The sequence below is a fragment of the Nycticebus coucang genome, chromosome 6, assembly GCF_027406575.1.
Source record: "Nycticebus coucang isolate mNycCou1 chromosome 6, mNycCou1.pri, whole genome shotgun sequence".
NCBI classification, from domain to species: domain Eukaryota; kingdom Metazoa; phylum Chordata; class Mammalia; order Primates; family Lorisidae; genus Nycticebus; species Nycticebus coucang.
Genome location: NC_069785.1, coordinates 52244997 through 52259266, shown reverse-complemented (window position 1 = coordinate 52259266; position 14270 = coordinate 52244997). Strand labels below are relative to the sequence as shown.

Below are 14270 nucleotides of genomic sequence, written 5' to 3'. Positions count from 1 at the left end.
TTTCCTCTTCCCAGTAGAACTCTTTAAGACCACCCGACTCTGTTGAACTTCCTCTAGTTACTTAAAAAATGTTTCATGTTCAGGAAATTGAATTTTACCATATCTTTTTCCATTCTCCTACTCCTAAGAGTACAGGTTAGGGGTTGGGGTTGAAGCTGGGAACAATTAGTTGAGAAGGCCATGTATTATATGTGTAGTGTTATATATTGCTAATGCAATAGAAGAAATAATTTAATTTCTGTAGCTATAGCTAGTAGAATATTGTTCAGTGTCTGATTTTTCTGTGTTCTATAAAACCTTTTCAGAGGTTTACCCGTTTCTCTTCTCACAGGATTTTGCTACTTTACCTAAGAGGGGGACTTAGGATGTAAATTCATACCTATGTTTTACTACTATACTTTCTGTGGACCATGACATATATTTCCATTTGTATTATAAGATTCTTCTTAGAGAATGTTCCTTTATGTGTGTATTTGTACTGTGAAGAGAATTTGTATTTTATGTTCTGGTTATAATTCTGAACACACTGTGGTGATTTGTCCCCTAGATTGCTATGCAGAACCAAATCAACACAAACCCGGAGAGTCCCGACACTGTGACGATACACGCTGCAACACCACAGTTTATCATTGGACCTGGAGGGGTGGTGAACCTAACAGGTCTGGTATCTTCAGAAAATTCATCCAAGGCAACAGGTATTGAGATGCATATAGGATAGCTGTTGGGATTTTATGCTTAGTAGGTATTCATCCTTTTTAAGAAAGGACTCTTGGAGAATGAGGGTAAGATTATATCAGCTATCTTATATTCTTTGGTATAATTGGCTAAAATAAATTTTTAGGATTCAAAATAATCTAAAGAAAGGTGATATTGCAAAATGTTCTGCAGTATTACCTTTCAAAAACTCAGGCTATCCAAGCTTCAGTTAAGAATTGAATAAAATAGAAATCAGAAATATGCATTGGATTAAACTCCTTAGAAATTAAAATCTATTTTCTTTTTTCTTATAGACGAAACGGGCGTATCGGCTGTTCAGTTTGGAAACTCTTCTACATCAGTATTAGCTACATTAGCTGCCTTAGCTGAAGCATCTGCACCATTGTCCAATTCTTCAGAAACTCCAGGTTAGAAAAACGAATCAAATGTGTGCATTAAAAATTGCAGATTCAAATACTTTCCCTCTTCAGCACCTTTGCAATTGTAGAAGCATATCAGAGAAAACAGATTTTATTGGTGGTTTCTTTTTGGTTAAATCTGTAAATTTTTTCTCTTTAATTAAATTACGTACCTCTGAAAATATAACAGCTTTTCTAGAAAGTCACTGAAGTTCTAACATTTATAAATTTGGCTCCATGAATTTGCCACATCAACTTCTCTAACTTCTCTTTCTTTTTATGGTGTAGTCCAGTGTTTTTCAACCTTTTTTATCTCACGGCACACTTGGACCTATAGTTAAACTTCCGTAGCACACTTAATTGTTGTTGATTAAAAAAAAAAAAAAAAAAAAAGAGTTAAGGCTCAGTGCCCATAACTCAGTGAGTAGGGTGCCAGCTACCTACACCAAGGCTGGCGAGTTCAAGCCCGACCTGGGCCTGCTAAACAACAATGACAACTGCAACAACAACAAAAAGTAGCCGGGTGTTGTGGTGAGCGCCTGTAGTCCCAGCTACTTAGGAGGTCGAGGCAAGAGCATTGCATAAGCCCAAGAGTTTGAGGTTGCTGTGAGCTGTGATGGCACAGCACGCTATCGAGGGCAACATAGTGAGACTCTGTCTCAAAAAAAAAAGAATATACTTACTATGCTTTGAACTTCTTTTGAAAATAATTAATGATCTTTAAAAGTGTTTGCAGCATACTTAAGATCCTCTCACGGCATACTGATTGAAAATCTCTGGTCTAGTCTGAGAGGATCAGTGATTTCAATTGACTTTTATTGCATGTGACGTACAATCTTCTGTGAACACAATAATTTTGCACTTCAATGCTCCAACATAGTGGAATCTTTTTGCAGATATTTTAAGAGCTTGGATTAAATAAAAGTTCAGCTAAGTAAGTTGCTACCAATGTAAACAACTCAGCTGAGGTGTGTAATCAGATATCTTCTGAAAATTTAATTTGCACATTCTCAGGCAAAGATAAATCTGACACAAATTATTTCTCTGACTTGGCTGTCCAGTTTCTTTTACCATCACTTGTCAGAGACATCCTGATTCTAGAAATGTTTATATATATCTTTTCAAGGCCTCTTAAGATCTGGAAAATATAGTAATAGTATCTCCAGTTTACATGTGATAAAACTGAGATTAATGGAAGTTGAATAATTTTATCTAAGGTCACATAGCTGTAAAGTGGTGAAAGAATTGTGCTCAAAGGCTCAGCGCCTGTGGCTCAAGCGGCTAAGGCGCCAGCCACATACACCTGAGCTGGTGGGTTTGAATCCAGCTGGGGCCCGCCAAACAACAATGATGGCGGCAACCAAAAAAATAGCCAGGCATTGTGGCAGGCGCCTGTAATCCCAGCTACTTGGGAGGCGGAGGCAGGAGAATCACTTGAGCCCAGGAGTTGGAGGTTGCTGTGAGCTATGATGCCACGGCACTCTGCTCAAAGTCTGGATTGCCAAGTTGTGCCTCTGTGACAACTTATAATATACTGTCTCTCCTATGCAATTTCTTTCCTTTTTTTTTTGGGACACAGAGTCTCACTATGTTGCCCTTAGTAGAGTACTGGGACGTCATAGCTCACAGCTCAGACTCTTGGGCTCAAACCATTCTCTTGCCTCAGCTTCTCAAGCAGCAGGGACTACAGGCCTCTGCCACAACAACCAGCTATTTTTAGAGATGGGGTCTTGCTCTTGCTCAGGCTGGTGTCAAACCTGTGAGCTCAGGCAGTCCACCTGCCTCGGCCTCACAGAGTGTTAGGATTACAGGCGTGAGCCACTGCACCCGGCCCACCTATGGAATTTCTTCAGGTAATCTATGGGCTGATCTTTTTTTGCAGTTTTTGGCCAGGGCTGGGTTTGAACCCTCCACCTCCGGCATATGCGGCCGGCGCCCTACTCAGTTGAGCCACAGGCGCCGCCCTGGGCTGATCTCTTTTAGAATGTTTATAATTTGGTTTGTTATATTTGAATTATATATTATTTAAATGTTTGTATAATTATCATTTTGTCTTAAATCAAGCAAAAGCATCACTATTCCTACTTTACTTTGGGGATTTATCTGTTTCTGTAGCTTTTTCTAATAAGTAGTCTGTTGAAATAAGTAGTCTGCTGCTGTCTTGCCCTTTTTAAATGATGGTAGACCAAAATATACTGGAAGAACTATCAATACATTAATTGTTACTGCTCACATTTTTTTTACCAACCAAGTGGTATGATGTAGCGCCTGCCACAATGCCTGGCTATTGAGATGACATTATTAGATGCCAACTAGCCAGGATGCAGCAGCAGATGGACTGCATTTTAAGTGGAAGTTGGCTGGTTGGGCTTGGTCCTCTATGTAAAGGGAAAGCACTTGTCATAGTCTAGGGTACCAAGGCATTTCACTTTTAAATTACAGCTTTAAATAGCACCTTCATGATTACCTTAGGACTACCTTTGATATATAAAACAAAATTTAATATTAATCCATTGAGAACCTCATAAAGTCTATTATAAAGCTTTCCTTGAGAAACCAAATAATACCTCTTTTTTTCTTGATGTTACAGGCAAATATAACTGTCAATGCTTGATGATTAAAATAATCTCATTGAATTACAGTTGTTGTTCAGAGGAAAGAGATTACTTTTAGCTGGAGTTAGGAGTGGGTACAGTGGAGGGGTCATGTTGAATTGTGCCCCGAGAGTGGGTTGGATTTAGATAGATAGGAGCTCATTCCATCATACCATTTTGGAAATCATTTCCTTTTCAAAAGTTATTCCAGTTGCCCTTTGGGAATTACATTTACATTTTTTTCTCATGAGGAAAACCACTACTATGTAGTGTAGTGTACTGTTCGTTAATAAACAGAGGCAACCACATTTTCATGTCCTTTCTATTAAAGGTTACAGACCATTCTGGTAGGTCAAGGAATCTTCCCAGAGGAGGAGACATTTAAACTGAAGATTAAATAGGAATTAGGTAAAAGTTGAGGGAAGAGTGCTTCAGGAGGAGAGACACGTGAAGCTTTTTTTTCTTTTCTTTTTTTTTTTTTTTTGAGACAGAGTCTCACTATATTGCCCTTGGTAGAGTGCCATGGCATCCTAGCTCACAGCCACCTCAGACTGACTCTTGGGCTTAAGTGATGCTCTTGCCTCCGCCTCCCAAGTAGCTGGGACTACAGGCGCCTGCCACACACCTGGCTATTTTTTTGTTGTTGCAGTTGTCATTGTTGTTTTAGCAGGCCTAGGCTGGGTTCAAACCTGCCAGACCCGGTGTATGTGGCTGGCACCTCCCCACTGAGCTACAGGCGCCGCCCCAACACCATGAAGCTTTTGAGGCTGGAAAGAGTTTGTCTTTTCAAGGGACCCAAAGGCCAGTGTGGCTAAACCTTGTGAGTAGGAAAGTAACTCAAATTGTTGAGGGTAAGATTATGCAGGACTTTAAAAATGATTACTTTGGCAGGCTTAAACAAATGCTCTGCAAGGGAGTTTAGTTAGGAGTCTAATGCTGTCAGCCAGGGAAGAGATATAAGGGTAGTGTGAATTATGATTTGGCAAAGAGATAATAACTGAACAGATTTGAGAGTTATTTGGGATGTAGAATCAGAGATTTGTGTTTGGTTAAGATGTGGGCCTTACATCTGCAGTGTAGTTTTCTGGTCCTTTAAAAATACTTTTTTGTAAAACTCTTTATTTTGTAGCTCTGGCCTTCAGTCATCTATCAACTTGGCTTAGCTTCTTCCTTGTGGCTCAGTTGTACAGGTTATTAAATATGAAATGCCCAATTTCCGTTAGTACCAAGTTTGATATAGTTGATACCTATGACGTTTCATTTTGATACTTCTATTTTTATTGTGAAGATACATGCTCATTTTTTCAGATGTACATTTTGGCTTATGACTATATTTCAAATGTTTTTGAGAGCAATTTTGTGAAACCATGGATAAGTCAAAAATTCATGTCTTTTTTAAGTATGAGCTCCATCATGCAAACCGGCTCAAAATATCAACAAAGTGTTTAGAAAGGATTAAACGCACAGTACGTGGATAGTTTGAGAAGTTCTGTTCCGTGATTTTAATCTTTAAAATGAGCCATGTGGGCAACCTGAGACCAAGGTGGATGATGAACAGGAATCTGTAGTGGAAGCAAATCCATCTCAGCCTACACATGAATTAGCAGCAGGGTTTATTGTTACTGTTCCAATAGTACTGGACCATTTGAGACAAACTATCAAGGTAAAGAAGCTGGATAGATGGGTCCCACCTGGATTAAATGAGTGTCAGAAGAGAAATAGTCTTGAAGCTTGCTGGTTTTTGCTGTCACTACGTAAAGGCAAACTATTTATACAGTCTGTTGTTATGTGTGATGAAAAATGGATTCTTTCTGAATATTACAAGCATTCATTACAATGGTTGGATAAAGTGCTGAAACACAGTCCAAAAGCGAATATTCATCAAACAAAGCTAACGGTGTCTGTCTGGTGGTCCAGCACTGGTATTCGCTACACCTTCCTGAAACCTGGTCAGTCAGTTACAGTGGATGTTTACTGCCAATTGGACAGAATGATGAGGATGCTTGCAATGAAGCAGCTGAGACTTGTCGGTAGAGACAGGTCATTGTCTCGTGAGATAACACTCAACCACATGTTATACAAACAATGCTGCTCGAACTCCAGAAGCTGGACTTGGAAACTCTGTCATCCACTGTATTCACCGGACCTTAGACCAACTGACTTCTTCCAGGCTTTGGATCACTTCTTGCAAGGAAAGATACTCAGTTTGCAATGCTTGTCACAATTTCATTGCCATCCTCTTCAGGCTGCTTCCTTGCTGACGTAAACAAGCTATTGTTAAGATGACAAAACTTCATGGATAGTTTAGGCACGCGGTTTGCTTAATTGGGTATTTGATATTATAATCTTGATTAGATAAAATAATCCATGATATCTATGACCATCCTTTTTGTATTTAGAGCAGCTTCTGCCAGTTGCTTATAAGGTGGTTTTTCCAAAGGTATAATGCATCTGGGAGTTGTTAAAAAGTTCCTCTTTTCTCCCTAATTGTGAAATTTTAATCAGGTCCTTTCTGTACATTGTTTTTTAGTCTATTTCTAAAATAGGGTATTAAAACAGAATTGGCTTTAAGGGATACTTACTGGGCTTTGTGAGGCTGTTTTTCCTTTTTTCTTTTTAATTTCAGGTTCAAATGCAGACACAATACCTTGAAAAGTTATTTTTCTTTAATTAATGTAGTTTCTATTTTATTGTTTAAATATGCCTGTGTAGAATTTTGAGTCTTTTAGAACATTTCAAAGACAGTTTTCCCTATGGTATTATAATTCAAAAGTCATGCTGAACAAGAGAACACAGATATCTTCAAAGGTATGGCAGATTATCTAGGCACTCTGTAAATATTATAACTTGACTTTTTTTCTTTAAAAAATTTAGGAGGTATGAGTATTTTTTGTTGCATAGTTGTAAATCAGGGATTTTAGTGTACCCCTAGCTCAAATAGTATAGATTGTTACTCGATGGGTAGTTTTTGATCCCTCACCCTCCATCCTACCTTCCTTGACTTTTGAATTCGGTCAGTATTTATGATAGTACAATTATTTTTATTTGGGGTTTTTTATATTTTGGAGTATGTATATTTTTAAAATCAACATTCTTTTTAAAGTTTTTACAGTAGACTGTGAGACAGGGTCTTCTTTCATTTGTATGTTTCAACATTTTACTCTTGGGTTGTTCTTAGGGTTTGGGGGGGTACTTTGTCTTTTTACGTTATTGTTTTCCTTTTAATTTTTTTTTATTATTAAATCATAGCTGTGTACATTAATGCAATCATGGGGCACCATACACTGGTTTTATAGACTGTTTGACACATTTTCATCACACTGGTTAACATAGCCTTCCTGGTATTTTCTTAGTTATTGTGTTAAGACATTTATATTCTACATTTACTAAGTTTCACATGTACCCTTGTAAGATGAACCGTAGGTGTAATCCCACCGATCTCCTTCCCTCTGCCCACCTCCCCCTCCTTCCCCTCCCTTTCCCCCTTCCCCCTATTCTTAGGTTATAACTGGGTTATAGCTTTCATGTGAAAACCATAAATTAGTTTCATAGTAGGGCTGAGTACATTGGATACTTTTTCTTCCATTCTTGAGATACTTTACTAAGAAGAATATGTTCCAGCTCTTAATTTTTTCTTAAATACCATACCATAGCACAACTTAAAAAGAAAGCTTGTTAGATGAAAGGCAAGAACTGCTTGTTATTCTAATGATAGTCATTGCATATAATGCAAAGATGAAAGTTTTTGAGTTGTTCCTTGATGTGTGTGTGTGATCTCAGAAATTTCTTACCTGATTATGCTTTAAAATATTTACTGCCTATAGTTAGTATTCAACCAGAGTGAACATTTCTTTTTCATATGGATATTTTTTTAAAAATCAAAGCAATACTTAATGTGTTTGAAACCTTAGTTTGAAACTATCGAATATATTACTCTTATATACCCTGTGTTTTATTTTGTAATTACCTTCCTGAAATTTTTTAAAGTGGTTGGTGATAAAAACTAATTATAGCTTAAGGCAAACAAAAACCACAGAGCACTCAAAACATGAAGGTTGTTTTGCATTTTGATTATTCTGGGGAGGGCGTTGTGTGTGATTCTTGATTACCAAATAACACAGTAACAGAGTTGAAGCCCAGTCCCTTGCCATGAGTACATCTTAAAAGGTAGGATTCTAGTATATACCTTGTCTTTATTTTTTTTTTTAAGAGACAGAGCCTCACTTTATTGCCCTTGGTAGAGTGCCTTGGCGTCATAGTTCACAGCAACCTCCAACTCCTGGGCTTAGGCAATTCTCTTGCCTCAGCCTCCTGAGTAGCTGGGACTACAGGTGCCTGCCACAATGCCCGGCTATTTTTTGGTTGCAGTTTGACCAGGGCCGGGCTCGAACCCGCCACCCTCAGTATATGGGACTAGCGCCCTACCCACTGAGCCACAGGTGCCGCCCTGTATCTTGTCTTTTTAAAAAGAAGTTCATGTATTTATGGCTTCTCTGTCTTTTGTAAATCCTGTGATTATCAATATCCATGATGTCCTGTTATGTGTTGGTAGCAACTCCGGTATGTTTCACAGCAACGTTGTATCTGGATGGTGGCTTGGTTTTCAGTAATGGATAGTTTTATTTACTTATACTTTTTATAAAGTGTGTTGCCTCCATATATTTAAAAAAAAACAAACGTCATTTAGAAGACTGGGCATGGTGGCTCAAACCTATAATCCTAGCACTTTGGGAGGTCAAAGCAGGAGGATCACTTTAGGCCAGGAGTTTGAGACTGGCCTGAGTAAGAAGACCACCCCAGGTCTACAAAATGTAAAAAAATCAGCCAGGTGAGGTGGTATGTACCTGTGTTCCTAAACTAAAAAATACACACCATGTCATTTAGAAATAGTTTTGAGGGCGGCGCCTGTGGCTCGGTGAGTACAGCGCCAGCCCCATATGCCGAGGGCGGCGGGTTCAAATCCAGCCCTGGCCAAACTGCAACAAAAAAATAGCCAGGCGTTGTGGCAGGCGCCTATAGTCCCAGCTGCTTGGGAGGCTGAGGCAAGAGAATCGCATAAGCCCAAGAGTTAGAGGTTGCTGTGAGCCGTGTGACGCCACGGCACTCTACCCGAGGGCAGTATAGTGAGACTCGTCTCTACAAAAAAAAAAAAAAAATTTTTTTTCTTTCTTTTTTTTTTTTTAATTGTTAAATCATAGCTGTGTACATTAGTGCAATAAAGGGGCACAATGTGCTGGTTCCATATACAATCTGAAATATTCTCATCAAACCGTTCAATGTAGCCTTCATGGCATTTTCTTAGTTATTGTATGTAGACATTTGTATTCTGCATTTAGTAAGTTTTGCTTGTACCCATTCTAAGATGCACCGTAGTTGTGGTCCCACCCATTACCCTCCCTCCACCCAGGGAGGGTAATGATTTTTTTTTTTTTTTTGAGACAGAGCCTTAAGCTGTCACGCAGGGGAGAGTGCCGTGGCATCATAGCTCACAGCAACCTCCAAGTCCTGGGCTTAAGCGATTCTCTTGCCTCAGCCTCCCAAGTAGCTGGGACCACAGGCGCCCACCACAATGCCCAGCTATTTTTTGGTTGTAGTTGTCATTGTTGTTTGGCAGGCTCAGGCTGGATTTGAACCTGCCAGCTCTGGTGTATGTGGCTGGCGCGTTAGCCGCTTGAGCTACAGGCACTGAGCCTGTAAATGATTTTTAAATATTACCAAACACTTTGACTGCAACAGTGACATATATTTATGCATGTATTTTATTTTATAGATAAAATGATACATATATAGAATTATGAATTTATACATATATGTTGAGAGATGCTTTTTTTTTTTTTAATTTCAGTGTGCTTGTTCATCTTTGTTTGAAGTACTCCTTTTTTTTTTTTTTTTTTTTTGTTGATTTTCTTCTTTCTCCTGTGGTGCTGGCTGTTTTTGATGTTGTTAGTAGAGACGGAGTCTTACTCTGGCTGACTGCTGCTCATATGGGTTTTGAACCTCTGAACTCAGGCAATCCACCTGCCTCGGCCTCCCACAGCGCTGGGACTACAGGCGTGAGCCACCACGCCCGGCCGAGAGATGCTGTTTTAAGCTGCCAGAATTCTCTCTGAATCTCTCATAAATTATTAAGAGCATAGTTTGGGATTTCATTTATGTAGATGTTCAGATGTTGTCCTTTTAGTATCACACAGTACCAGATTTGTGTGCTGCTTATTATCAAGGTAACCTTTGCTCCCTGTGGGGTAAGGGAAATGTTTGGGCTTTCTTATTTATGGGAAGGCACCTTGCATTTCTAGATAGTCACAGCAGTGTACAGTGAGGTCAAGCTTATGTAACTGCTGCTTAACATGTTGCCACTTTTGTTGCGGTGAGTATAAAGGTGCACAGGACCTTTCACCTGTGCGGATCGTGGATGGTGATGTGTAATTTAGCTTCCCCGCTGCCAGGAGCTAGGGTGCACCTCCCACATAACTTAGCTCACCAGCTGCCTGTGAGTCGAATAAAGCGTGTTGCACCTGCCCTCTCTCGTACCTGAGTTTCTCTCCAGTCTGGCTATGAATTAGAACACTAGCATCACAAATGGTGACGAGGATGGGATTGGTCTTAGGGCCAGTATGGAGGCACTCGGGGAGGGTGAGACTGAAAGATGACCTTCCATGACTACTTAGTGCCAAGCCTATTTTATTCCCGGCAGTCCCACCAGGAGTGGCCCTGTGGCTGGAAAGAACCCTCTACACCATGGGAAAGTGGGAGAGGCCTTTGAGAAAAAAAGAGTCCATAAGGCTGGGAGGACGGTGGGCTGGGTATTCTTAAGAGTTCTGTGAGCGGAGACCAAGACTACACCCTGTGAGGCAGCAAGTGTCCAGGAACTCCAGGAGGAGCTGGAGACACAGTAGCAACAACAGCAGGGAGCTTTCCAAGAAACAAAGTAGCTCCTTAAGCTGGAGCAGGGTGTGATTCACCATAGCAGTGCTCGTGTTTACCTCAGGAGAGGAGAGAAATGACCCTTCTTTAGGGCACAGCCCGTGGTGACGCAAATGCAACAACAAAGGACCCTAGAAAGACAGGCCATCACGCCCTATAGTTAAGCAAGGTGGAGTGGAAGAAACAGAAGCCTAAAACCCTTGAGTACCCAGTTGTTATTAGTGTAAGATCCAAAAATAAATAGTATTCGCCTAAATGTCTCAGGAATAAAGAAATGGTTGTAAAGGTCAAACTATAGGGATAAAGTCCCTTAAACTCCCACTGAGCACCAGGTGCCTCTCCCAGGAACATGCCAAATGTGCGTGCCCCCGCCCCCACCATGGGGTGAATGTGTTGCAAAACTTGTAACTTCAGATATCAGCAGGAGACTTCTGTGAATGCAAGTGATCAAGACAGTAGTACATGGACACACCACGAGACCCATGAGAACCTCAGTATGGCGGTGCAGGGGTCAGGTAGAACAGTGCACGGCTGACAAGCTGAGCCAGGGAGGTGAGGCAGTGCCTGGCCAGACTGGACAAGGTAATACACGGGCTGGCCAAGGCTGGGTAAGTGAGCGCAGGGATAGCTGTCACAGAGAAACTGCTCCAGCTGACGACAGCGCACTGGATGGCAATTGACATGCCTGCCACAGACTGAGACAATTTGGTTCCACACAGGGACTAGACAAAATGGTCAGTAGACAAAATTGAGGGCTGTATAGCTAGTGGTAGCCAACAAGCTCTCCCCACTGATGATATACTAACAGCTATGCAGCTGTGCAGTCTGTGAGGGTGGCCGGGAATGGTAAGGCTGCTCCAAAGATGGTGCTCAGCCGGTGAATGCAACAGAGACACAGCAGTGTCAGAGCCCGCATGCCTGTGTCCAGGCAGCAGTGCAACGACGCAGCATACACTGAGCAAAATGTGCAGAGACACCGACATGCAACAGGAATTTTCTGTCCTTTTAGTTTCTAAGACTTAATGTTTAAAGCCTCTTAGATTTCTGTTCTCGTACACATAATTGAACTAATATATTAAAAACTCAAAAGATTAGTCTACTACTATAAAGTTAAAATACAAAGGTTTTTTTTTTTTGAGACAGTCTTACTGTGTCACCCTGGGCAGAGTACCATGGTGTTATAGCCCACAGCAACCTCGAACTGTTGGGCTTAGGTGATTCTCTTGCCTCAGCCTCCCAAGTTGCTGGGGCCACAGGCGCCCGCCACAACACCCAGCTATTTTTTTGTTGCAGTTTGGCCAGGGCTGGGTTTGAACCCGCTACCCTTGGTATATGAGGTTGGTGCCCAACTCACTGAGCCACAGGCGCTGCCCAAATACAAACTTTGTTAAACTATTTCTTCTTGCCTGCCAAAAACTATGGTTACTATGTTAGAAATATCCTTAAAATAAAATACCATCACTCAGCAGAAGACCCAAGGTCAGTTTCCCTTCTGCTGAGTTTAAAATTAAAAAAAAAAAACAAAACACTAAGTAAAAAAGAAAATGCTATATAAAAGACATAAATATAAAGATATACTTTTAATAAAGAAATGTTTATTTTTATTAGATCATAACTGTGTATGTACATTACTGCATTTATGGGGTGCCATGTGCTGATTTTATAAACTTACATAAAAACTTTTTTGTCTTAAAATAACTAATGGTTGAAAAAAAAATTTTATTTTATTTATTTATTTTATTGTTGGGGATTCATTGAGGGTACAATAAGCCAGGTTACACTGATTGCAATTGTTAGGTAAAGTCCCTCTTGCAATCATGTCTTGCCCCTAGTTGAAAAAATTTTAAGACAAAAATGAAAAACAGGCTCTGCACCTGTGGCTCAAGCGGCTAAGGCACCAGCCGCATACACCTGAGTTGGCAGGTTCAAATCCAGCCTGGGCCTGCCAAACAACAATGACGGCTGCAACCAAAAAATAGTTGGGCGTTGTGGTGGGCGCCTTTTGTCCCAGCTACTTGGGAGGCGGAGGCAGGAGAATCGCTTGAGTCCAGGAGTTGGAGGTTGCTGTGAGCTGTGATGCCACAGCACTCTACCCATGGTGACAGCTTGAGGCTTTGTCTTAAAAAATAAAATAAAAAACAATCTGTCAAAAATTGTTCATATTATGTTACAAAAATTCATTAAAAATTAAAAAATGGGCTTGGTGCCTATAGCTCAGCAGGTAGGGTGCCAGCCACATACACTGGAGCTAGCGGGTTCAAATTCAGCCTGGGCCTTCCAAACAACAATGACAACTATAACCAAAAATAGCCAGGTGTTGTGGCGGGCGCCTGTAGTCCAGTCTACTTGGGAGGCTGAGGCAAGAGAATTGCTTAAGCCCAAGAGTTTGTGGTTGCTGTGAGCTGACGCCACAGCAGTCTACCCTGGGCGACAGCTTGACACTGTCTCAAAAAAGAAAAAAAAAAAAAAGGGGCGGCGCCTGTGGCTCAGTCGGTAAAGGCGCCGGCCCCATATACCAAGGGTGGCGGGTTCAAACCCGGCCCCGGCTGAACTGCAACCAAAAAATTGCTGGGCGTTGTGGCGGGCGCCTGTAGTCCCAGCTACTCGGGAGGCTAAGGCAAGAGAATCGCTGAAGCCCAGGAGTTGGAGGTTGCTGTGAGCTGTGTGATGCCACGGCACTCTACCAAGGGCTATAAAGTGAGACTCTGTCTCTACAAAAAAAAAAAAAAAAAATTAAAAAATGGCTCAGCTGGCTCGGTGCCTATGGCTCAAGTGGCTAACGTGCCAGCCATTTACACCAGAGCTGTTGGGTTCAAATCCATCTGGGCTTGCCAAACAACGATGGCTGCAACCAAAAAAAAAAAAAAATAGCTGGGCGTTGTGGTGGGTACCTGTAGTCCCAGCTAGTTGGGAGGCAGAGGCAGGAGAATCACTTGATCCCAGGAGTTGGAGGTTGTTGTGAGCTGTGATGCCACAGTACTCTACCCAGGGTGACAGCTTGAGGCTCTGTCTCAAAAAAAAAAAAAAGACTCGGCACCCGTAGCTCAGTAGTTGGGGCGCCAGCCGCAAGCACTGGGGCTGGTGGGTTTGAACCCAGCCTGGGCCTGCTAACCAACAATAACAACAACAACAACAAAAATACCTGGGTTGTTGTGGTGGGCACCAAAAGTCCCAGCTACTTGGGAGACTGAGGCAAGAGAATCACTTAAGCCCAAGAGTTTGGGATTGCTGTGAGCTGTGATGCCATGTCTGCCTAGGGCAACATAATGAGACTCTGTCTCCCCACCCCCCCAAAAAAAATTAAAAAATGTTTTATATGTAATTACATTAACTATAATAAAAATCTAATTAAAATGATAAAGTTTAAACTATTGCTGCTGCCTGAAAAACCTCAATGACACTATTACCACCAAAAAGTTAAAAATAATAAAATCTGTAAAACACGTCCTTACTTTAAATAATGCCCTATAAACTAAAATATATGTATGCCTGTAGTTAATAAATACTAGTCACTATATTTACCATTACTTGCTCATTATCATATATTATAATTTATATTGCTGTTATAATGTTTAAATGCAGTGTTCCACACTCCTTGCACAGGGAAATTTGCAGAAGAACCAAACGCATAGATTAT

At 41.0% G+C, this 14270-nt stretch overlaps 1 protein-coding gene across 9 annotated transcripts in view; it reads left to right on the top strand.

The window, feature by feature from the left end:
* Nucleotides 1-14270, top strand: part of GABPB1 (GA binding protein transcription factor subunit beta 1) — an 82233-nt gene that overhangs the window by 55578 nt on the left and 12385 nt on the right. For 5 of the 9 annotated variants that reach the window (XM_053596155.1, XM_053596153.1, XM_053596160.1 and 2 more), the window contains 2 exons: nt 548-695; nt 1011-1124. In XM_053596155.1, coding sequence (XP_053452130.1) covers nt 548-695; nt 1011-1124 — 262 coding nt within the window. The remainder of the gene's footprint in view (nt 1-547; nt 696-1010; nt 1125-14270) is intronic. The other 4 variants (XM_053596157.1, XM_053596156.1, XM_053596159.1 and 1 more) reach the window with 1 other exon arrangement.